This window comes from Rhinichthys klamathensis, unplaced genomic scaffold, assembly GCF_029890125.1.
Source record: "Rhinichthys klamathensis goyatoka isolate OS25496 unplaced genomic scaffold, OSU_Roscu_1.1 h1tg000093l_1, whole genome shotgun sequence".
In the NCBI taxonomy this organism is placed as follows: Eukaryota; Metazoa; Chordata; class Actinopteri; order Cypriniformes; family Leuciscidae; genus Rhinichthys; species Rhinichthys klamathensis.
In genome coordinates this window covers 3018610-3045119 of record NW_026606632.1, presented here as the reverse complement: position 1 = coordinate 3045119, position 26510 = coordinate 3018610, and the positions used below count along the sequence as shown (strand labels likewise).

The 26510-nt window shown below is 39.1% G+C and overlaps 1 protein-coding gene across 3 annotated transcripts in view; it reads left to right on the top strand.

The window, feature by feature from the left end:
- galnt13 (UDP-N-acetyl-alpha-D-galactosamine:polypeptide N-acetylgalactosaminyltransferase 13) overlaps nt 1–26510 on the top strand; it is a 103832-nt gene that overhangs the window by 52749 nt on the left and 24573 nt on the right. The window contains exons 9-13 of one of the 3 annotated variants that reach the window (XM_056252237.1): nt 4290–4429; nt 7555–7653; nt 11141–11275; nt 12665–12694; nt 14203–14414. In XM_056252237.1, coding sequence (XP_056108212.1) covers nt 4290–4429; nt 7555–7653; nt 11141–11275; nt 12665–12694; nt 14203–14388 — 590 coding nt within the window. In that variant the 3' untranslated portion in view covers nt 14389–14414. The remainder of the gene's footprint in view (nt 1–4289; nt 4430–7554; nt 7654–11140; nt 11276–12664; nt 12695–14202; nt 14415–26510) is intronic. The other 2 variants (XM_056252238.1, XM_056252239.1) reach the window with 2 other exon arrangements.

Sequence of the window (26510 nt, the reverse complement as noted above, 5' to 3'; positions counted from 1 at the left end):
TGTGGCACCCTGGTTACACTCATTGTGCTACCATTCACAACTTCTGTTTCACAAACTTACCAGTGAGTGTTTTTTTCTTTCTACAAAAGATACAGTGCCTCTAATTCCTACCATAAAACATAAATATTTAATCCCCATTCAACGTTAACTGTGCCAAATCCCCCTAAAACCTTTTACATCAATCTGTCTTCCTCGTATTTGCTGATATGGACTTTTTGCATGACAGTCCGCAAGCGGTTCTGCCATCACAGTTCAGCCGGACAGATATTTCACTCTGATGAGAGATTTTCCATATTTTATTCATGCCTGGCATTGTGCTAAGTGTCTGAGTTCTAATCTGCTGCTCACGTATTCATGACAGTCCTGCTATTCTTATCTGCATCTCACCCCTAGGGAGACCTGGGAAATGTAGTGCTATAGTGGGGTTAGAAAGCCTCAGTATCCTGTACAAGGACAATAATGAGATTAGCCTTTACTGAAACCCCTGTCAGTTCACTTGAGAGGGAAAGATTCAGGAGGAACTCTGTGGTAATGTGGAGCACAGGAGGGAGATTGTTCCTGGAAAAGCATCCCAGTGGTGCTGTGCTGGGCTGTGTTGTGGTGTGCCGACTGGAGTGTGTGTGTGTGTGTGTGTGTGTGTGTGTGTGTGTGTGTGTGTGTGTGTGTGTGTGTGTGTGTGTGTGTGTGTGTGTGTGTGTGTGTGTGTGTGTGTGTGTGTGTGTGTGTGTGTGTGTGTGTGTGTGTGATGAATAAATAGTGTGGTCTGGTATTTCTAGAGTCGAGGGCAGTGGCTGTTCTTAGAGAGACTGAGGTTATTTGGAATAAGGAGGTTTGGGGCTCAACAGAATGAAGTGTCAAATCTTTGCACATTTAAAGGAATAGTTCACCCCCAAAAAAGAAGGTTCTGCACCATGTACTTACAGTATACCCTAATGCTATTCAAAATGCTTATGACTTACTGTGTTCAGTGCATGAAATACACAATTAGATGTTTATCGCAGTATTCACAATAGAGGTCTTCTAGTTCTAAGATCTGTACCTGACCCCGATCACTTACATTTACATTTGGCAGAAGCTTTTATCCAAAGCAACTTACATTGCATTCAATACCAAATTCATCAGTTCATGCATTCCCTGGGAATCAAACCTATTATGACCTTGGTGTTGCTAGTGCATGCTCTACTTTTTGAGATACAGAAATGCTACACTTCTGCCCCTAACTTGACATGCATACATTTCATTTAAAAAAAAAGAAGAAGAAAAAAAAAGAAAGAGGCAAAACCTGGGTTGAGACTGGCCTATTACAATTATTAAAATTAGTCTGACCCAATGGCAGTTTTTTTCCGAACTCAACTGTACCTGAATGTAAAGAACATCAAAAAGTCTGAACAGCCCTGCACTGGAGTGGGGACTTTTTCAACCATGTTTCAGCCAAAATCAGAGATGATAAATAAGAAATTATAGACAAATAATGTAAAAGTATGCCCACCTTCCTGTCTTAGTTGTAGATTAAATTAATTCTCTGGTCCTTTTTTGTAACGTTTATGTTAACTATGTTTTTAACCCATGTTGCCAGACAATCTAACCTTTGTGTATGTCAAAAATGGGGGAAAATGCTTGTTTATATAGTTTTGTTTGAGGAAAACATGAAACTATACACTTACGGTTACATTTCTGTTAATTTTGTCCTAATCAATTCAATAAAATGAACAGAAATGTAACCGTGAAGTATTTTCATGTTTTCCTCAAACAAAACTATTCTGTAATTAATATCTGTCATAATTTGTAATATTCTACTTTTTTTTTTTTCTGCTTGGGCGAGCACTTCCAAGTGGATAAACCACATAAGTGTTATGTTGCACCTCAAATGACGGAAATGTATATTTATGTTAATATTAATAAGCAAATCCCTGCACTCAATGTCTCGGGTATTCCAGAGCACAATTTATATGGACCACATGCTGCTGGTTCACACACCGCAGAGTCCTGTAGGGTCCGGTGATTTAAATAGAACCACGGCTTGACAAAAAAGAAGGAGGATAATAATGTTATATAATTATTGATGTGTTTTGCTTTAAATAAAAAAATAAAAAATTGTGAAACGCCTAAAATAATGGATAGTTTGTATGTTTTAAGAGTGGTTATTCATACAGTCAGTCTTGAAAAAGGACAAAACAGAACTATAAAACCTCTATTCATGTAGTCTATTTGATTCATGGACTATATTGCTATATTATTACATTATAAATCCAAACAATAGGGTAGAGAACAGAGTGAAATTTTAGACATTATTCACTGAAAATCTTCTACTCTGCTATATCTCATTCAACAAATGTGCTGGGTCACAAGGTTTATGTGTGTTTCAAAACACGTGTGATGTGACAAGTTTGAATATGTGGAAATGTTCATGAGATTTGAGAGCTACAACAAAGATTTTCTGTGAATAATGGCATGCATTTCGGTTTGTTAAATTTTGACCTAGCATGTGGACTACATTTATAGATATTGTGGCTTATTTTTGTCCTTTCGAACACCTGTCACTATCTCTTTTCATCTTATGGAAAACAACAGAATGTACATTTGTTTTTCCTGGAACAATAAGTCTACGTTCTTTTAATTGAGGCCTGAGCTCAGAGGGGAGAGATATAACAGGGGACACAAGAGCACATAACTTCGACCCAGTCATCACAACTGAGAGTAGCTCTGCCCCACAGTGTCTACTGAAACACACAAGATCATTTATCATCTGCACCACAGACAAAGAGAGAGAGAGAGAGAGAGAGAGAGAGAGAGAGAGAGAGAGAGAGAGAGAGAGAGAGAGAGAGAGAGAGAGAGAGAGAGAGAGAGAGAGAGAGAGAGAGAGAGAGAGAGAGAGAGAGAGAGAGAGAGAGAGAGAGGTCACAAAACGCAGCAGAAAAAAATCAAAACAGACGTAAAGAGAGAAAACGTTAGACTATGGATGAAATGCAGAAAGTTAACACTCAGCAATGCCTGGCACTTTAGCTGTCAGTGTGTGCTTCGATCACTGATGCTTCTGGGACGTCAGCTGCTCTGTGTGTGTGTCCTGCAGATGTACCCCCTCTGCAAAGCCACGCATATAAGAGACCACCCATCTAGAAGATAAGATAAAGAAGATAAGCGGTTTGGTGAATGTATGGATGAAATTTTAGTGTGAGCAGATAGGACTTTTACTGGAGAAAAGTGATGTTGACGCTCCCTCTAGTGTCTGCTGTTTTAAATCGAGACATCTGAGGTTTTTCAATTGTGCCACTGCTTTTTATTTTAGGCATATAATGTGAATCTGGGAATCTGTATCTGTGTTTTATTTATTTATATTGTATCTGTGTTTTATTTATTTTATACAGTATGGGGGGGTTGGATATTTTCGTTAACAGCTCATGAAACCCTCCTTATTTCATCACCGGTTGTTCACATCACTGCAATGAATAACTAAATTAATACAAGTAAATCAGTAAATAATTCTTAGTATTTGTTATATCTTGTTTTCATATCTAAATATTCTATTCAGAACCATATTCAAAAAGGCTGATTCCTAAATGTCTTTAGTGGTGAAAAAACCCATTGCTGTTAATTGTGTTTGAGTATCTGTATATATATATATATATATATATATATAAAAAGATAGTTTTTATGATAGTTGTTAATGAAATTGTCAGCTATTATAAAGTTTTTAAAAAATCTAATTTGTTTTACAATGTCTATTTTGAAAACACAAATATAATAGAGCATTTCTAACATTTTCACTGTCAGTTTGTGGTTTGGGGATGTTGTAGTCTCAGGCTCAGACGTCACGCCCACGGAACGTTGGCCAGACCTTCAGCCGTCAGTCTGAAGGTCTGGCTACGCGAGACTAGGGATGTTGGCATATGGTTCTGCTTTGAGGGGTCATCGTTGCTCCCTGCTCTTATCCATAGGCTGCATGGATGGGCAGGGAGTTATTGCCCAGAATGGAACCATATTGTCAATCCAAACTATATGCTAATTGTTAATCATCTTTGACAATATTAGTCCTGACAGAAATGACTTTAATAAACGTAAACATGTTCGCTAATATGGATATGGACCAAGTTTTTCCAGGTGCTATAGACTCATTATCTGTATATGTCTTCCTCATTTACCCTGTGTCATGTTTGTAACTGGGTAATTTACATGTGTTCATTTAGCAGACACTTTTACCTCAAGTGACTTCTAAATGAGGGTCATTTCATTGATTTCAAACGCCAAAATATGATGAATTTGATGGATGTTAATTATTTGTGTTTCTTCAGGTGTGGTTCGGGTGGATTATGGGGATGTTTCATCTCGGAAGGCCTTGAGGGAAACTCTGAAGTGTAAACACTTCTCATGGTACCTGGAGAACATCTACCCTGACTCTCAGATTCCACGCAGATATTACTCACTCGGGGAGGTATGAGACTTCCATTGCTTTCTTGGTCAATATGGTCGTTAAAAGAATTAGAATTTTTAATAAACTGTTTCATTTTCACCTTTCGTTTTGTCATTTTACCCACATCTAAGGGCCAGATTTACTAAACAGGTCAAATTAGCATGAGAGCACAATCCCATAAAAACGCAGAAGGAAATGGAATGTTCTGAGCATGATCTACTGACGACGTGGAAATTAAAGTACACAGACGCAGCCGGATCATTTGTGTAATGACCAACGCAATTTACCAAGAGCAGCGCAAATTAGCAAAATTTTTGACTAGCAAAAATGACGAGCCTGAGCTTCACTTCAGCCCTGACGTGCCTGAGCTTCATTCCAGCCCCGAGCCTTCTCCGCTCGTCCCGTCCAACCCCGAGGCTTCTCCGCTGGTCCCGTCCAACCCCGAGGCTTCTCCGCTGGTCCCCTCCAACCCTGAGCCTTCTCCGCTGGTCCCCTCCAACCCCGAGCCTTCTCCGCTGGTCCCCTCCAACCCCGAGCCTTCACCACTGTTCCCGTCCAGCCCGGAGCCTGTCCCGGTCCCTGATCACATCCCTGGGCCTGTCACTCCCCCCAAGAAATTTTTTTTGGGGGGGGGGGGGGGGGGGGGGGGGGATAGGGGGGGGATATAGGCCACCCGAAGGGACGTCTCCGCCATGGCCACCCGAAGGGGTGTCCGAAGGGGCGTCACCGCCATGGCCGTCCGAACGGGCGCCACCGCCATGGCCGTCTGAACGGCCTGCTCCGCCTTGGCCACCTACACTGCGAGCTCCACCCTGGCAGCCTGCACATCCTACTCCGCCCTGGAGGCTTCCTGCTCCGGGTAGGCCACGCCCTCGTCAGCCTCCACGCCTTTTTCAGTGCTAATTTTTCACTGCGTGTCTTTAGTAAATCTTGACAGAAGTTTTTTAACACCAAACGAGGGTTTGCGCTGGAGCATGCTGTTTGTAAATCTGGCCCTCAATGTGCAGGTTTATGTATGTGGTTATGCTGAAATCTCTGCAATATAAAAATTTATAAATTAGGGCTGGGCAAGTTAACGCGTTATTATCGCGTTAACGCATTTATTAATTAGTGCCGACAATTTTTTTATCGCACGTTAACGCAGTTTTTTTTATTTTTTTTATTTTGAAAGTCCGTTGCTCACTGGCTCTGAATACACATAGGCCTACAGTCAAACCATGATCACGGGAGGGGTGGGATGTTGGTCAGCCAGCAAATAACCCACCCAAACAAACAGTGGAGAGGCTTTGGCAGGTTTTCTCAGGTGAACAGAAAGGGAGACAGCGCTCCGCGAGTGAATGACAGGCGCTCCATGGATAGTAACCATGGCAATGGCTTCTGTGCGCTACGCAGCTGTAGCCTTTTTAACTTAAATTAAAATTATACATAACTTTACCTGCGTTTAGTTTAGCGGGGATGCTCTGCCATGTGAATTCCCTTCTGTTGATGACGTCCTGATAACTATTTAGATTGGGAAACTCACAAACAGCGAGCCGAGGTCCAGTCTCTTCCAATGATTTGTGCTGCGCTTCGTGTAGCTACAAAAATAGACAATTCAACTTCGGCAACAGGAGAGCGCGGGCGCGTGCGTGAGGCGAGCATGACCGCAACAGTTTCACAGGAACGCACCCGCTTGTCGCTGCACCTGTGCTCGACCACTTCACCTCACTCTAGGCTGATTTATACTTCTGCGTCGGACTTAAGGCCAATTTATACTTCTGCGTCGAGTGTACGCCGTAGTGTACGGCGTAGGCTACGCACGTGGGCGACGGCGTCATGAGCATTTATACTTCTGCGTTTAGGTCTGCGTTGCTCTGCAGTACAGCGCCGAAACGCTAGTTGGCGGCGGAGGGTTTTAATGTTCCACTGTGTTTAGATTCCTCGCGGCAACAAGAAGAAGATTCCTCGCGGCTGTTTTGAGTTTAGGTTACTACAAGCAATGGCGACTGAAAGAGAGCAGATCATGTTGGAGTTGGAGCTTATCGAGGTGGAAAAGGTACATTTTTAGTTTTTTTAACAGTTTCGCTGTACTTAGAATTTAAAAATGGCGGGCGGTGCAGAAGAACACGCCGGAAATGCATAGGAGGAAACGCGATGCTACCAAGCCGACCAATCACAGATCTTGCGGTCCGCGTCGTCGCGACGTGTAGTTACATTTTTGAGGAGGTGCGCGTCAGGTTACGGCGAAGGGTACGGCGTATGGTACGCGTCTGTGCGTATGCTACGCCGTACCTACTGCGCGCACCCGACGCAGAAGTATAAATTGGCCTTTACGCCGGAGCCTCTACGCTATAGACTACGCGTTGGTTTTTATTTATACTTCTGCGTCGTTGTCCCCCTTGACGCGCAATTAAACATGCAGAGAGAACATGCATGTGAAACGCAGGGAGCGGTTCTAGCAATCACAGCGCTTGCGGTAAGCACGTCAGGGTACGCGCGCTACACACAGCAGGTACGTAGCTACGGCGTGAGTTCGACGCAGAAGTATAAATTGGGCTTTACATCTGTTTAATGTAATCTAGTGTACGTGGGAAACCATGTCATGACCAAACCTAAGCTACTATCAGAGAAGTAACGTTGGTCGACTTGTAGTAGTGGTCATGACCTCTGACTACATAGACTGTTTCTGCTGCTCCCTGATAAAAGATACCTGTTGATACCTGTTCAGAAAAAAACAAGAAAACTGGACTCGTTTTAACAAGCTAGATTAAAGGTAATGCCCTGGTATGTGGCATAGCTTTGTTTTAATATTTGATTTGATTACATTAATGTTTAAGTTGAGATTTACAATAAATATTTTATTGCTACTGTGTAAAGGTAATACTGCTGGTATAAAGCACCTTGTTTGTTTAAAGTTTTTGCAAACCACATGTTATTGCACTTTTGTGTATATAGCAGTACATTTAAATCAAAAGTGCGCAATACACTACTTTAGAATTCATTATTCACTCTTGCGCGCAACAACGCGATTAATCGCGATTAATCGCAATACATTCATGCGATTAATCGCGATTAAAATTTTTAATCGTTGCCCAGCACTATTATAAATTAAATTAAAAGAATATTGCATTGTACGAAATCCTCAGACATTGTCCTCTTGTTAATAGATCAGAAATGTTGAGACAAATCAGTGTGTGGATAACATGGGCCGTAAAGAGAATGAAAAGGTTGGCTTCTTCAACTGTCATGGAATGGGCGGCAACCAGGTAAGAAAGCTGTCAAGTCACATTTATTTATATAGCGCTTTTTACAATACAGATTGTTTCAAAGCAGGTTTACAGAGATAACAGGAATATAATGCAACAAAGCTTGATTCCAGAAGAAAGTAGCGTCACAGTCCAGCTTAAAGGGATACTTCACCTCTGGGAAGATGAATGTGTATTTAATATTGGTCATTTATATAGTAGAAATGTGAAATTATTTTTGAAATTGAAGCATTCTAGACTGAGAAAAGGCAGAAAATTTATTTTTTACTCATGTGGCTGAAAGACAACAACTCCCAGAATGCACTTGCTTTGCTGCCCTTACGAGGCCACTCCCAAACCACGCCTACCGGTTACAGGCGGCAGAATCCGAAAAATGGATACAACTAGGCTTGCTTTGATACATCATGAGTTATTTGATAAATTTCCATCGAAATGGTGCTAAATTGCGTTGTACCGTCCGGGATGTACTAGCCTAATGTATATAACACAACTTAGACTTTCGCATTAAAAATATGATGCAAGGCAGGACCATGTCAACAGAGTAGCTTAGTAGCTCTGCATATGAACTGTTTTCCTCCAATTGAAATCACTATTTCTCTAAGCTATGCATTATCTAGGCTAATCCATACTCTAGTAACACCAAAGGTTTATAAAAAGAACCACAACCAATGTGAGTTATAACTTTTAATTGAAAAAATAATTAATATTACCACTTTTACACTCAAAGCTCTGCGGATTCAGCGATCTTGTCCAGAAGAAAATGGCATCGCTGAGATTCAATAGGACTCTATATCTGTTTCCATAGGCGCACAGCGAGAGCACTGACACCGCCAGTCCGCCTCAGCTCGAGTCTGGCCGGGCTCAGGTCTCGCTCCCCTGCTGCAGCAGCTGCTCCGTCTCTTGTTCCTCCATCTCCCGCAACTGTTTATCGCTGTATTGCGGCTCGTACAGGTAGCCGCGAGCATCAGATTCTCGCAACAGATCTTCGAAATCCCCTTCTACCATTTTAACTTTAAAACTACCTTCCGCCATCGTGATTAGCCTACTATACAAACTTTCTACACAGACCAAGAGGCAAGAGCCAGTTAGCTTAGCTTCTACAGAAAGATGGCTGACACTGTCTTTACATTCTGTGAGTGAGATCCCGCCCCATATGGGCGTGGTCAGGGTGTTATCGCATGCAAATCGCGGGGGATTAGCGGGCGATGAACGCTCGCCAATCTGTTAGTATGAAAGAGCAAACAACGCATCAAAGACGCTCGCAGACGCGTTGCCGAGCCCAGAAAAATATCTAGCATGCTAGATATCCAGAGCTGTCGCACGACTCAAGCTCACGTGATGTCATGAGCTACAGCCAATCAGACCAAGGCATGTTCGCGTTTTGTTTCTTCTTCGTCTTCTTCGCTGGGTATAGGCGCGCTAGCTGTTTCGCGTCATTTCCGGTTCGTTTTATCGCGTGATTTTACGTGACAAAACGTGGTTTGTAGATAGAATAGATAGAATCGTTGGGTGACAGAGTTGTTGTCAACTCGTGTAGTGCGTTACCTCCTGTTGCGGATCAATCGCGTTGTGTCGTGTGGTGTGAACTAGCTCAACTACTTGAACACTCCTGATTTCACAGAGAGCAATGTAGTGTGAACCGCACAGTTCAGCCCGACGTTTTAAAATCATGTAGTGTGAACTAGGCTTAAGCAAGTCAAAAGCCAATGCCAACAATGGTGAAAAAAAGGTGACAAAGTTGAAAAAGGCGACAGTGGCAGGGAACCGAAATTCCATCAGGTGACAGAATGGAGAAAAAAACCTTGGGAGAACCCAGACTCAGTCAGGGGGCCAGTTCTCTTCTGGCCAACAAATGAACAGTGTATGATTATGATTCAGGCAGCATTACAGGTTAGAAGTCAGATTGGTTTGGAACATTCAGAATATTATCTAGTTTCCATCTTGAAGATCGGAGTCACATGGGTATGGAGACGGTTTGTTGAGGATCAGTGCCGATGGCTGTCGTGTCGATGAGGCCTTCACAGGGAAGAGTCTAGTTGACACAGTCTCTGCTGACACTTCAGGGATGCGTTGTGGTCATGTCTAGGTGCAGGTCCTCCATCTGGTCTGGATATTATGGCGGCCCAGTAGTGCACAACACAACGAAATTTAAAAAGCAAACATAAGTTTACAACACAACTAAATTAAGCCACAACAGAAAGAAATAAAGCCACAACACAAAGAAATAAAGCCACAACACAACGGAATAAAGCCGCAACACAGAAATGCTCCCGACCACTAGAGGGCTCTCGAAGCGCGGTAAAGTTAGTTTTCCTTGCTATTCTATAGAGTCTGCAATCTTAAGATATCAATACCATGATTAGTTTTAACAATATGTAACCATTGTATATCGACATAAAAGATTACTTCAAAATCACCTACATGAATTATAGTTGCGTATTTATACTCGAGAATGGTTTGGCCCGCTTCACAGCGCATGATCCCTAAGGGAACGTCTGGTAATTCCACCAAGTGGTTAAAACGTATAATTTATTATAATATAATTTGATAAATAAAAATAAAAACCATTTGGTGAATTGCAGAATTACAGGAAGGTTTTGGCACAATTTCACCTGTAATAAGTCAGTCTGGTCACTAGGAACCTACCACTAGCTTTGGGACATGAAAAAAAAAACCTTTAGGTGAATTACAGTAGTCCTAATACAGGAAACTATTGGTAAAATTTCACCTGTAGTAAGTCAGTCTGGTTACTAGGAACTACAACCTTTGAAACATGGTAAAAGAAAAAAAAAAACTTTTATATTACAGACATTTCCTAAATATCCTAAAATATAATTGTTTACTGTAAAAACATGAAGGGAGGTATTGGAAATAATTCACCTGTAGTAAGTCAGTCTTACTGACAATCAAGCTTTGGATTTTGAACATGTCTGTTTTTGAATGTTGAATTAATACAAATTATACGTTTTAACAACTTGGAGGAATTGGCTGACGTTCCCTTAGGGATCATGCGGTGTGGTAGTGCGTCAAAGCATTCTAGAGTATAAATATGCAGCTATAATACACGTAGGTGATTTTGAATTAATAAATGTAGATATACAATGGTTAGCTACATATTGTTAAAACTAATCGTGGTGTTAATATATTTTTTAGACTGCTGACTCTATAGAACAGTGGCATGGAAAACATCTCGGGTTACTATTGTAACCCTCGTTCCCTGAGTAGGGAACGAGACGCTGCATTGTAATACCGTCGAGTGAGACCTCCCAGTTATCATCCACCTCTTTGAGGAGGTCAGCTTGGTATGCCTGTAATAACCCCATTGTGGCTTGCACACGTCCAGTATCGATGCAGCGGGAGTTCCCTTACGAAAGGGAACTCATTTAGGGAGATCACAAGTAAAATTGTAGAGGAATAAATGCATAAAAAGTAAGAAATTTCATTATTATTAACACAATTAATTCCCTGTTGATCAACCTGTTTGCAGGTGTTCTCATATACTGCTGATAAAGAGATCCGTACTGATGACCTGTGTCTGGATGCATCGCGGCTTAATGGACCTGTTGTTATGCTGAAGTGCCACCACATGAAAGGAAACCAGATGTTTGAATACGATGCAGAGGTACATATTACACCGAATATACCTCACACAACAACCACATCACTCTTGCACACACTGAATCGAAGTCAGTGAAACATAGAAATCAAATTATGCAAATTATTCCCACATAAAAAAAGTAGTTTATTCAAGTTGTTAGTATAATTATATATGAAAAATAAGAGAGTATACATTTAGTCTACCTTTTATGTAAAGATATACTTTTAAAAAACTGAGTAGTACTATATAAGGTACAGTGTATAGTTAAGTATATAGTAAACCACATTTGGTTTATACTGACAAGTATTAAATTATAAGGATACTTGCCCTATACTTGTACATAATATTTAGATCGAGATAAGCTTAGGAAAAGTTTAATTTGTACTAAGGGTGTACTCACACTAGGCCATCTAAACCGTGCCCGAGCACGTTTGACCCAAAGTCTGGGTCGTTTGACTAGTGTGATCGCTCCATACCGTGCCGGGGTGCGGTTCACCTAACCGTCCCTGTCCCGCTTGTTCAGTCGGGCTCGGGTGCGGAACGCATGTAGTGTGATTGACAACCGCGCCGGAGAACTGAACGTTTACTACTCTTTTGTGCCCTGCTGTCATCATTACGACAGCAAACATCTTCTATTACTACTAGGACACGACAGTACACTTTTCAATTAATTTAATCACAGCATATTTAGGTTTATAACGGGTCTGGTTCTCACCTTTATTGACCTTTATTTATGTAGAACAGGAAATGTAGTTTGCGAGTAAAGCTTCAGCTGCCTCCATACTAATCTTCTGATACTTGCAGTGCAATCAAGTGAAAATTGCTACATGGGATAAATGATAAATCTATTGGTGTGATGCAGTGGAAGAGTCCCAGGACTCAAAAAGTTGTAAGTTTGAGCCTCACAAAGATCATACAGAGTGGGTTGAGACCCTAAAGGAATGCTCATCCAGAATTGAAAATGGTCATCTTTAATTTCGTTTAAATATAACTTTTCTTCTTCCCTTCTGCTATAGCTCAAAAATCTCATTCTCGCTTCTGCATTTTCAAGCTTGCAATGTATTAATTAGTCATATGACACATTCGTCGTTCACATGCTCACATATTTATGGAAAGAAAACAATATATATAAATGAAAATGTTTACTCATTTTTCCAGATTTAACATTGTTATTGCCCTGTTGTCCACAACCATATCACATCAGACCTTCAACTAGTTGAAAATCTCTGCTTTTAACCACCAGATGGTGCTGCATATCATATTATTATCCACCTTGTGTGCTCCTTTATTTTTGTAGTGTGTCATGTTTTTTCCTTGTCTGGAGCAGAACTGTGTATTTGAGATGCTGTGCACTTGCTGGCCCTGAAAATTAATGAAAGCTTATTGAAACTATTCTTTGTGTGCATGTCTTAGTATGTTGGCAAATGGGAGTATGACTTTAAGGTAAGATAATCTGAATTGTGTTTTGCTGCGTGTTGTTTCAGTATTCTGGTGGTGATGTTTGTGAACTAGACTCCCACTGTATTTGAGTCACATTGTGAATGGTTTAGAAACACACTTGCATAGATTCATATACAGACATCTTTGTAAGTCGGTTTAGAGTGATGACATGGAGGAATATATTTGTTTACTATACACATACAGCCCTATAACATCTCCTCTTAGCCTCCGTGGGCATTTGTTTTCTGTGAATATTACAAAATCAATATCTGAGATTCATTATAGCATTCTCAAGATATCAAGAAACACATTTCACAGACGCCACAACTGAATAAAGAAAAAGTTGGAGATCTTTGATCTCATCGATACTTATGTTAATATAACAGACACTTCTTTGTCAGCTAGGTCGATTGTGGTGCTTATATATCAAAATAAATGAGTCATTTGATTAAAAAGAAGACATCACACTTGAGCCATAAGGGACATTGGTGCCGAATCCCAAAGGGGCGCAAGAAATCAGAAGCATCTAAAAATAGATCTCCATCCCCTCGGTGGCTTTGGTTTTAATGTTGGACACAGACATGAATCCAGTGTTTAGTTTTCACCTCTAAATTGCCTCTAATTTAGGGCATTGTATTTATTCCATCTCCTGGAGACTTGTGCTGCAGGACTTTAGTCCTATAAATGATCAAATCATAAAGAAAGATGATCTTGACATCATTTCACATCCTAGAATTTGCCACCATTAAATTGTGATTCAGTTTCCAATTTATCCATAGACTACTCGATACTTGGCAACCGGAGAGACAGACATTTGCTTTAAAAATAGCTCTCAGGTTCTTCTCACTGCATGTGGAAATTGATGATTTTGGTTTACCGAGATGTCATGTGCTCAGTTTCTGGCACTGTTTCCAATTAGCTATTAAAAATAGCTGTTTTAGAAGGAAAAGAGCCATTAACTCAGCATTGCCAAGTCAGCCCCATTACAGTTGATTTCTGTCATTACGAGACAACAGCAAATACAAACTACACACCCACACTTATTTCCTGACTTTCCAGCCCTACATTTGCATTTCAACATCTGACCTTTTCCCATGACTCCTATTAGTTTGTGCCCTTGTTTAGAACGTCTGTGTGTGTCTCTTTGAAACATTTGAAAGTCATGAATAACCTGGATCATCAGGTTTTGTCCATGTCAGTTCAAGTACTGCTGTCATTAAAGCAAATACATTCTAAAATTAATTCACATTTTCAATTAATTTGTAATGTTTTTTATTATTATAACGATAGTAGAATATCATTTGTGGTCTCAGTCTCACACTTTTTATTTCTTTTTCGGACGCTTAATTGCATGTTAATTGCAATTCAATAAAAGTTATATGCAATTAGCTGTGCATCTTTTTATTTAATATTAACAGTCATTTAAATTGTAAGAGACTGGGCCATGTTTTGAGCTCTTTTTCACCAGTACCCATACCTGGTTTATTGTCATGTTACATGGGAACCATCAGAAACGCACCTTCCTCCACATCATCACCCAGTCGTGTCTAACCCTCAGTCGGCTGGAGGATGGAACGTACGGCCCAACGGTGGAGTACTGTGATGATAGTCCCCTTCAGGCCTGGACCCTGCGCAACTTCACCAGACAGGAGGTCTTTAAGAAGCTCTACTACAGTCCAACTGATTACTTTCTGTAATTACCAGAACGTCCTGTTGATGGCAGGTCAGTACTGAACGAGTCAGCAACCCAATCCAAAACCAGACCTTAGAACAGTTCCTTTGAGGTTATGAGGATTTAGGTAGGCAACCCATAGTAATTAGAGCTGTCGTGCTGTATGGTGTCCTTTTGACCACATGCACATAGTTGTTGAAATATTAGGCATATCTGTCTTGCACATGATTCTGGATTTAGTTTGAGTGTTATTTTATTTGGTCTGTCTAGTGTTTTTGATCATTGGATATGTAATGATGCCATGTATGGACTGTGCATTGGATATTCTCAAGATATGGTACTGTTTATTTTCATTTGAAAAGGTTACTGCTGAACTTTTTTCACCAGACATTTTTGGAGATCATGATGGGGGATGTGTCCCAGTTAATATTCAAATGAATGTTCGGCAAACATGGGTTTGAAGAGTGTATGATTCCTACATCAGTAGTTAGTTACAGCATTTCAGTAACCAATCTCCAATCAGCTAAGCAGCTTAGGTTGCCAGAAATTTACTGAAAAAATATGCAAGCAACATTTTTGGTATTACGGATATAATTTAAATTTACTGTAAAAAAAATGTATCGAATTTTATTTCGATGGTCCACTTAGAAATAGACATTCAGTTTATTATTTTGTCATTAATGAATAACTATACACAGGAACAAATTAGTAACACAATATTAACATTCTAATAACTGCTATTAACTAATAAGAAACTCTGATTAGTAAGTAATAGCACTCAGTTGAATGTGGTAGTTCACTTTTAGCTAATCAATAACTGCTATTTATTCCATAACTCCCGGAAGGACTACTAAGAACTACTATATGCAGGTTCATATTGAATGTGATTAATGCAATATATGTATAATTACTTCTAATGTAAAGATCATGGTAACCCATTAGTAATGACTTGAGTATTACCAAATTCCTCAGAAGGAATTACTTAGGTTTTTGTAAGATTTTTGATATTAATTGCTTCTGTTGGATTCCAATTCCTTCTGAAAGATTTGGTAATACTTGAGTCATTACTACATTTACGCAGAATCGGGGTTATTGTAGTTAATTAACTAAAACCTTAAATATTTTAAATAAATATTAACTGAAATAAAAAAAAGCTATTCACCTATAGTCGCCAAAGCAACATTTCTCGTTTTCATTTCATTTGGTTCATTTAGTCTGCTTAATTTAATTTAGTTCAATCAAGTCGGCATGAAACGCAAGTTGCGATTGTCTTTTCTTCCCTAGAGTGACATATCCAAGAAACGGTTTCTTGAACGAGAAAAAAATATGAGCAGGACTTGATTTTATCAATCGGGAATTGATTGGATTGTTGGATCGTTGTGGTTTGCTATTGGTGGATCTCATGTGAGTGACAGATTGCCCTGCCCTTGCATGGTAAACACATTATCAGAGAAGAGAGGAGATGTCACTGCACGAGGGAAAGGAAGTTATTTTGATTAAATAAAACGAGGGCACAAAAAAATAAATAATAATAATGATGCTTGGATATATTATAGATAGCTATATTCCATAAAGAAGACTTTAACTTGATAAAACTTAACAAAAAATATGAATATTTTATGACAAAACACACCACAAAATTATAAAACAAAATTAAATATAAATGGAAACTCAAAATATTAATTTTATTTAAAAATAAAGTTATTTTTAAATTTTTATTTTAAAGTTATTGCACATTTTAGACTAAAATATGTTGTAGTTAAATATATTTAAAAACAGTGTGCTGTTAATCGGTAATAAGTCATGGGAAGATGCATAGAACACAAATCACAATTGTTCATTTTAAGTTGTGAAACATTTTTTGGTTTTAGTGAGTATCTATTGAATGGCCTTTTGATTGTGAGGCCTTTTTTTGATCTTAAATTGGTTTACGGAGCTCAGGCTGTGCTGTGAGTCTACATTCAAGGCAGGTTTCCATGCGTTTAGGAGCAATTACTGCTGACCTTTTGAGGGAAATGTGAGGGGACAGCAACTCAAAGACACACAAATGAAATAACAGACATCACAGGAGCAGCTGGATATATACAGCTATTTCAACGACCTTCAGAGCACCTCTATGTCAAATAAAATTTTATTTGAAATTTTATTTTATTACACAAATATTTTATGTTGAAATGGAAGTGTACTGGCAGCCAGCATGGCCACCTATTCCAGCTATTATTTAGTATCAGATCAGAGAAGGCGGTTTTATTTAAGCTTGATTATCTGTTCGTGGTGGACTGAAATGGGCCTGTCTTTGTTTACAAGCTCTTTTGAAGTGATCTCATTGTGAAAGGTTTCTTTCATGGCCCGGGCTTGCATTAACACGATCTCACGGTCACACGGCAGCTGCGCTCAGCACAAAAAGAATGAGGTTTTTTATTATTATTTTATTTATTGTCTAAACCCTGAATCTGAATGGCCTCTCAGCATTTTTTAATCTGCATTTTTTTTTTCAGCATATGTTTGGCCACCAACGCTTCATCAGTGCTTGTGTCTTTGTGAATGCTTTTTTCACTCGTAGGTTTTTCTTTTCATCATTCATTTGTCTTCTAACTGGTGCATATGAATGACAGCAGTACTGCATGATTTTACACACTGCAAAGACTTTATGGTATGGCTTTAAAAGCTGAAGTCTTACAAAGCTGAATGTCTTCCAAAGGATACAGCATTTAACTTTTATTCTTTTGAATTTCTTAATGCATATTCAATTTACAGAGTGGACACCAAATCACACATTCATGCACATATATAAATATATTATACCACCATTTGTTTTGTCTACAAATCTATAAATGTATTTTAAAAATTGAATTCATACAAGATAATGACTTGGTATCTACACTAATCTTTTATGATGAACATGTTGTCATATTTTTGCAATTGTATTTTAGATTTTAATTTATATTGTTTATATATTTTTATATTTTTTATATGTATAATAATTATAATAATATACAATTTTGAGAATTAAAAAAAAAACGTTTCGTTCAAAGGATGACAAAAACATTTCTTAAAATAAAAAGGTTTTGTTTTACTTTGAATTTGATTTTGTGGGCAAGAACATTTAAAATATTTTAGTGTTGTGTGGTCGAATCAAGTCATACATAGCGCTTTATACGATACAGATTGTTTCAAAGCAGCTTTACAGTGATAACAGGAAAATGATGCATTTCAGCTGAAGTCAATTCAGTGTTGATTCAGTTCCGTTGTAAAGATCATCAATTATTAATTTAGTTCATTTCATCTATAAAACAGTTCAGTAGAAAGCAGTGATATCATCGTCCAGCTCAGTTCAGTTCTCATACAACAGCGTCAGTACAGACATATCAATAATATTGAATATTAAGTGTCCCCAACTTATGTACTTTCCCACATGTGTTGTCAGTTACCAACATGCAGAAAGACATATGTCTTATGTTATTATATTTGATATGTCATGGCAATGTAGTTTCACATTAGTATTCACACACGCATTAGTAAACAAGAAAGCCCATGAAAACATTCTTTAAAAAAAAAAAATATTAGAGCTTTGAAAAAATCTCTTAAGATGCCACTGCTGTTGAAAACGAAATGGAAGTGTTTTGTTTTTATTGCAAACCATACATTAATATAAAGAATACATTTCAAAGAACTTGGCAGATGGATTTAAAATATTTTGTTTTTGGACATCCTTATTTGTTGTGTGTGCAATGTGTAATCATCTGTGCTGTCCTGATCTCAAGCTTATACACTCACCTAAAGGATTATTAGGAACACCTGTTCAATTTCTCATTAATGCAATTATCTAATCAACCAATCACATGGCAGTTGCTTCAATGCATTTAGGGGTGTGGTCCTGGTCAAGACAATCTCCTGAACTCAAAACTGAATGTCAGAATGGGAAGGAAAGGTGATTTAAGCAATTTTGAGCGTGGCATGGTTGTTGGTGCCAGACGGGCCGGTCTGAGTATTTCACAATCTGCTCAGTTACTGGGATTTTCACGCACAACCATTTCTAGGGTTTACAAAGAATGGTGTGAAAAGGGAAAAACATCCAGTATGCGGCAGTCCTGTGGGCGAAAATGCCTTGTTGATGCTAGAGGTCAGAGGAGAATGGGCCGACTGATTCAAGCTGATAGAAGAGCAACTTTGACTGAAATAACCACTCGTTACAACCGAGGTATGCAGCAAAGCATTTGTGAAGCCACAACACGCACAACCTTGAGGCGGATGGGCTACAACAGCAGAAGACCCCACCGGGTACCACTCATCTCCACTACAAATAGGAAAAAGAGGCTACAATTTGCAAGAGCTCACAAAAATTGGACAGTTGAAGACTGGAAAAATGTTGCCTGGTCTGATGAGTCTCAATTTCTGTTGAGACATTCAGATGGTAGAGTCAGAATTTGGCGTAAACAGAATGAGAACATGGATCCATCATGCCTTGTTACCACTGTGCAGGCTGGTGGTGGTGGTGTAATGGTGTGGGGGATGTTTTCTTGGCACACTTTAGGCCCCTTAGTGCCAATTGGGCATCGTTTAAATGCCACGGCCTACCTGAGCATTGTTTCTGACCATGTCCATCTCTTTATGGCCACCATGTACCCATCCTCTGATGGCTACTTCCAGCAGGATAATGCACCATGTCACAAAGCTCAAATCATTTCAAATTGGTTTCTTGAACATGACAATGAGTTCACTGTACTAAAATGGCCCCCACAGTCACCAGATCTCAACCCAATAGAGCATCTTTGGGATGTGGTGGAACGGGAGCTTCGTGCCCTGGATGTGCATCCCACAAATCTCCATCAACTGCAAGATGCTATCCTATCAATATGGGCCAACATTTCTAAAGAATGCTTTCAGCACCTTGTTGAATCAATGCCATGTAGAATTAAGGCAGTTCTGAAGGCGAAAGGGGGTCAAACACAGTATTAGTATGGTGTTCCTAATAATCCTTTAGGTGAGTGTAATTGAACTCTTCTTCAAACACACATATATTATAGAGGGATGCTGTATATTTAATGTTCTATGTAAAATAGGCATCGATGTGAACGAGTGTTATTGACTTTAGTGAGGACGGTCCATTAGTGTGAGCTCACAGCTGATGCCGTCACTCAGCGATGCTGTCTGTGTCCGTCGCTGCTCAGATGCACACTGATAAAAGCATCTCACCTAGAGATCTCTGTAACCCACCACACACTGAAACTATATCTGTCATCGAGAACCACACAAGCTATGGGTGCCATTGTAGCAAACAGAATTATATAAAATGTAATGTAATCCTTATAAAACTGCTTATTTATTTATTTATTTATTTATTTATTTAACACAAGCCTAAACCCAAACCAATGATAAATTATTTCAGACCTGGTTGCATTGAAAATAACATGGTTGAAATTTGGTGCAAAAATGTCTAACAGACTTAACTTATATATATTGTTGCTCCATGCTACACTATTTCTAGTCCGCATACTTGTGCTTTCTGCCAATAACAGTATTTTTTTCTGTAAAATATTGATTATTTTGATTTTAGCCAGAATTAAACCATGTAGCACTGTTTAACTAGTACCTATATGTGGTCAAAAAATGATGATGATGCCACTCCATTCATTAATTATGCCAGAAAGGTCAAACCATTATTTTTATCCATGCGAAGAGTTGATTATGGAAGTATCCGGATATAGTAAATCCCTGTGTGATTTCTTGTTTATCAGATGTTTTTTGACATCTATAAGTTGCCATTCATTTTTTCCACATTGATTTAAGGCAGCAAAAACCACTCAAAAGAACTTGTGACATTTAATATTATAACTCCCTGGGATTGTCTTGGTCAGATATGGCATTATTTGCCTGTCAAATGTCGAGAGCGCATTATTGTAGCGCGAAGGACATTAATATAATGCGCGAGCGTGAATCTCTCTGCTCGCGCGCGGTATATGATGTGCCGAGCATGAATCTCTCTGCGCACGCGCGGAATATGATGTGCCGAGCATGAATCTCTCTGCGCACGCGCGGAATATGATGTGCCGAGCGTGAATCTCTATGCGCACGCGCGGAATATTATGTGCCGAGCGCGAATCTCTCTGCTCGCGCGCTCTCAGATACACTTCTCTTGTAAGAATTCTCTCTCTGGGCTCGCTCAGAGAATATGCCTTCACTTAAAACGTGTTCAGTGCAATCGCGAATCTCTCATCTTCCCCAGCTAGCAATTTTAGGTTATAAGAACGTTTTCATAACGTTCCCATTAAGTTATAAAAACGTTATTTCTGAATGTTCCAGGGAATTTCAAAACGTCCAGTTTTTTAGACGTTGTATTAACGTTATTTCTTGGTTATAAGAACGTTCAATTCTCCCGTTATATAAACGTTGTATTAACGTTCTTGCTTGATTCACGCTTGCGCATTATATTAATGTACTTTCGCGCTACAATAATGCGCTCTCGACATTTGACAGGGAAATAACGCCATAGTCAGATGATAAATATCTCATTTCAGACACTAAACTTTAGAGGTCACAGGTTCACATGCAATCTGCTAGCAATCACTTCATTACTGCAAGGCTGATTTGGCCTCTGCTGATCCTGCAGCCAATGAGATTGCTTGCTCAACATTTAAATAGTCTGGTTCAGCGTTTGCTGTGAGCTGGTCCTCCAACAGGCTATCTGAGTTCCTCTGAAATCCTTCAGCTCCACCTGCCTAGATCTTTTACAGGATTTATGTGCAGTAGGATATTTATGTAGCAGCAGCATAACTTACATGTTCATAGCAGTGTGTCTGTGTATCTATTAGCAATAGAAAGTCCAAATACATCAACATTGACAGTTCAATTACATGCTAAAACTATTTTGAGAGCTGTAAGGACTGAAATGCATTAATTAAAAACCAAAATTAGTACCAGTTGTTCTAATCCATCTCATATATGTTAATCAACCAACCAAATTTTTAGATCTACATTAGTGTATGTATATCAAAAGTGGAACATTTGTTTGAATTTTGTTTTGTCTTTTGAATGCTTAGCAAGCCCCTGCAGCAGTGAAAAACACCAATAGATTGGATCTGTGTGCAGATTTCTGTCACTGATAACAGCTACAACAAAGACTTGGGAATTTTTTTCAAATCCCACCATCATCGCCACCCATGTTCCTTAGAGCTTCCTCCTTCACCACCTCCTCAGTCTTTTTACGGCACCTTCCTGAAGGGGGCATTCTGTCATGGTTATGCTCTGTTTAGTTTGATTTTGATGGACATAGGGGCTGTTTACACGACACTGTTTTCTACTACAAACATAAAACTTTGTATGTGTTTTGGCCGTTTGTTTACATGACAATGGCGTTTTGGGTGCCTGAAAAGGCAAACCTTTAAAAATGGGTTTCAAAGTGCAAGTTTTTAAAACCGGTCTCCTTTTAAACAACAAAAACGCGAATCTCTGAAGACGATGACTTCATGCACATGCGTATAACGTGTTCAGTCTATAGTGTATCATCGCCATCTAATGGCCTTGCAGCAGAATACAGAGTTTTTTTGTCGTTTTCGCGGATCTGTGTGAATGGGGATCGTTTTGACGATCGTTTTGTCGCCTGTAAGCGGAAAACTCAAAGAAAAATGTCTCCGTTTTAAGCATATCATTGTCGTGTAAACGTACCCTGAGTTTGTCTTTCTCTAGTTAGCTGTTTCCTTTGTTCTAGTTTCCCGCCAGTCATTAGTTGTCATGGACATTCATTAACAATTTAGTTCATCACCACGTCTAATTAAGTTCCTTATTTCCTTTCAGTCATTGTCCGGTATTGTTTGTGCTATGCACACTGTTTTGTTTTTGTTTCCCCGGATTTGGATTTTTCCCCGGATACCTGTATTTACTTTGTTTAAATAAAGAACTATTTTACTTTGTTAATCAACGCCATTCTTCTTTATCATCAGACTACGCGTGACAACCTGGTTCTTGTACTACTGTTCTCAGTGAATAATAAGATTTTTCCTTTTTATTGCAGTTTTAATTGGCTTTTAAAAAAAGATACAATAACAACCAAATAAACATACCATACAACATTACAACAAACCATAACAACATTTAAGAAATATACTGTAAGTAATATATATATATATATATATATATATATATATATATATATATAGCCCACAGTATGTAAGGAATAATTTATGACTGGCCAACGCATTCTCATCCTTTGGCGTCATATAGGCGACGCCATATGACATTTCATCGAAATCTTACGCACATGGCATCCTTTAGCGTCAATATAACACGCACTGTTGTGGGTAGGTTTAGGTCTGGAGTAGGGTACGGTTATGACGCCTTGGGATCTGCGTCTCATATTCACGCTAAACGATGCCATGTGCGTTGGATTTAGACGAGCGTCACCTGTATGACGCCTTGGGTTCTGCGTCTCATATTGATGCTAAAGGATGCCATGTGCGTAAGATTTCAACGAAATGTCCAAAGCGTCACATGTATGACGCCAAAGGATGAGAACGGGCTGGACTGGCCAATGAATTAATAGAAAAGTAGGCTAATACACACCTGAGGTGGTAATGCCGCCACAACGCGAAGCGGACACACGTTTCTTTCTGTGTGAGTGTGTCAGTATGTGTGTGTGCACACGTTTGAGTGGGAGAGAGAGAGGGAGAAAGAGAGTATGTGCTTTCCGTACATAATAAAAGGTAATGTTGTGGCAAAAACGTGTAAATAATGTGTCGTGTCGTTTTTATCCCATTGTTTACTATATTTATTTGCTTGGTCAGTGTCATTGTAGGTTTTGGTTTGATTTGGCGAAGTGATATGGAACTGTAATGCGGTAAAGACCTGCCTGGAACCTGCCACACACACACACACACACACACACACACACACACACACACACACACACACACACACACACACACACACACACCTGGGTAGGATTCAGTTAAGCAGTTTTGAATAGTTTACCCAAAAATAAAAATGATGTCATTATTTATTATTTATCACCCCAAATGTCTTTCCAAACTTATTCTTTTCTTTAAATGTTTATCAGAATATGGATCATTCAATTAAAGCATCATTCAATTCGTAACCAGCTCCAAAAAGCACCATAAAAGTATAATAAAAATACAATGTAAAAAATGCCTTTTTCGAGTTGTAAATAGATTATTGGAGTGCTTTTTTACAAGAAAATACCATTTCAGTCTTTTTACTTCAAAGTTTAATGTTTGATTCAATGTTACTTGCCATTTCTTTGTAACTATTTTTTTTTTTTATTAGCCATTTATGAGTGAAAATTGTTTCAACACCTTTTTGTTCTTGCTGTATTCCAAGTCATCAATGATATTTCTTAAATCATTAGCTCTTCACTCATGTGTGTTCTGTGTTAAACAGTAAAATCAGGGCAAGCATCGGGGAGCTGTGAGAGCTCTAAAACACAACACATGTTTCTTATGTTTGGATATTAACTATCTGCTGTTCATGATGAACTCAAAATGCTCAGTGATTCATACTAAACCTGAGCCGCATGCGGTCAACTCATTTGTCTTGCTGTCTTCTGCATGAACTGTAAAATAGTGTCAGAGTCTGAGCAGTCTATAGTTGAGGAGAGGCAGAACAGTGCATATTCTCACCTATCTCTCAGTGTGAGACAGTGACTGATTACCTTCATTCAGAGCTGTTGAGGAGCAATCACCCGCAGGCTCCAGGCTTTTTGGAAGGGTGTCTGGACTCAGCAGGGCAGCAGCTTTCATTATCCGCTTCTGGAGTTCTGTTGGATGGCATGAGGCATTGGAGACTGTACTGAATGCCCACTCTGAAGACTAATATAGAAGCTAAACGGTGTAAAAATGGGGTTTGGTTTTAACTAAATCCATGTAACTGATAACTTACCCCACCCCCATCCCCCAAGGCAAATATTAGAGACATAAAATTTAGAAATATATTTTTTTCATCATTTTAAAACTAGAATTTAACAGTGTGACCAGACATTAATGTAAATTTTAGTGCTGTCAAACGATTAAAATATTTAATCGCGATTAATCGCATTAATGTCATAGTTAACTCGCAATTAATCGCACATTTTTATCTATTCTAAATGTCTCTTGATTTCTTTTTGTCCCATTATTTTTTCTCATTTTAATGCTCTTATCAACATGGAAAAGTGGATCGGCTTGCTTTGTGCAAATGTTTTTTTTATTGAAAACAACATTGACAATACTGTGTTCAATTTCACACTAACATTCTCACTTGGAGCAAATAATCTCTCACACAATGTAACACTGTCTATCAATAAAAGGGTGAAAGGACGAGGTCCTGATATTGACGAGGGGGCGGAGAATTCGCATCAGCTGTGTGTGTGGTGTGTGTGTGTGTGTGTGTGTGCTTGGCCATCAAGTGGTGTTTCAAAAGAATTAAATTCCTCTTCTTTATTTTAATTATACATGTATACCTCCTTTCCATTGTTTTTTTTCTTTCTTTTTCTTGTTTCTAATATGTGATTCGAATGTTCTTTAATTTCATTGATATGAATGTTATCTTTAATGCTCTTCATATCTTATGATGATTTGTAATAATTTAGTACAGTATATGTGAAACATTTATATCTACTGTATTATGTCATATAATTTTGAAAAAGAAAAGAAAAGTGGTGTTTCAGACTGGACGTGCTGTGATGATGATAGCTCAGTTCACAACGACAAAACACACAGATCACTTTGGTCTTGTCAATGGAACCATTTGGCAACTTTTTAAAAGTAAACTTTCAATTCAGAATCTTATTGACATCCATTTCGGCGTCTCGCGCTCGTCATCCACTCAAAACGTAACGTTAACCAACTATTTGGCCGGCTCGCAAGCCCAAACGAGTGTGTGCGGCGTCGTGCCTGTTGTTTTGTATCCAGTCTAGCTAGATCCGCTTGCGCTTTGGTCGACGAAGCAATAAAACGTCCTCGCGCAGCGCAAGCCATTGAAATGAATAGGTTTCATAGCGCCGCGCCGCGCATGCTGCGTCCTGTTGCAAAAAGCATGTGAAAAAAAAATACAAAGTTTGCTAGGCCAAAAAGACCGTTAATCGCGCGATAAAAAAATTAACGCCGTTAAAATGGGTTTGCGTTAACGCCGTTAATAACGCGTTTAACTGACAGCCCTAGTAAATTTGAATACTTTGCAATTTTTTTATGTTTTTGTAAATACAATAAATAATGTAATCAAATAATTCTGTGGGCTGTCTTTGACATGTCTGCCCTACAAATTTAGAGAATGCTCTGGGAGGATAAAAGGAGTGACGACAGGATGAGAGAGGAACAGGCCTGAAATTTACGTTTTGTTTATTTTATGATTAAAATATGTTGATCGTTCGCCGGTTCCCGCCTCCTCCTGTCGGGTGACGTCTGTTTGTGCTTCCCCATTAGCCTGGTGGTCATGCATGTTTCATTAGCATGCATCTCTGAGGAGTCTACAAGGGGATGAGAAATGTTAGACAGAGACTGAGTGTAGTTCACACTCCCGTTGTTTACTCCGATATAATATTCCCCTGTTTTTTCGTACAACAACGTGGTCAGTTGATTCTATGTCTGGCGTGATAGTTTCCACTCATCTCATGCCCCTTTTCAGGACTTTAGCTAGAGGGGATAATGTGGACTTGTATACAGCTTGCACAATTATTCAGTGAAGGAGGAAGAGGCACATTCAATCCAGCAAGGTGACTGAGGAATACCCAGTACTGTGCTGGAGATGAGAGTGTATATAGATGCATCCTTGTGGTATACTCTCTGTAGGAGTGGAAACAGAGTTAAGATAATCATATTTCTTTAAAGCCGAAACCTAGACGTTAGCTGTGCAGTAGCATGACCTCTTTCAATTGAGAGTTGTTGGCCACTGCTGTAGCTGCAGCCTCCCTGGCTTACTCTGCTAGTTGTTTAACTCCTTTATTGCCTCCTCTTAGCATTTTAGCTAAATGTGAGAGTATGTACAACATGCTTTTTTATGTAACCGGTATGGCGATGAATGACGACCCCCAGAATAATACTGAATTCAGGAATAGCCTAGTAAGAGGAAAAAGTATGTTTCTATATTTATTTATTTTTAAAATCAAATGAAAAAAAAAAAGCCTACTGAAAAGTACTGTAGCTTGTGCCATAGCCTGCC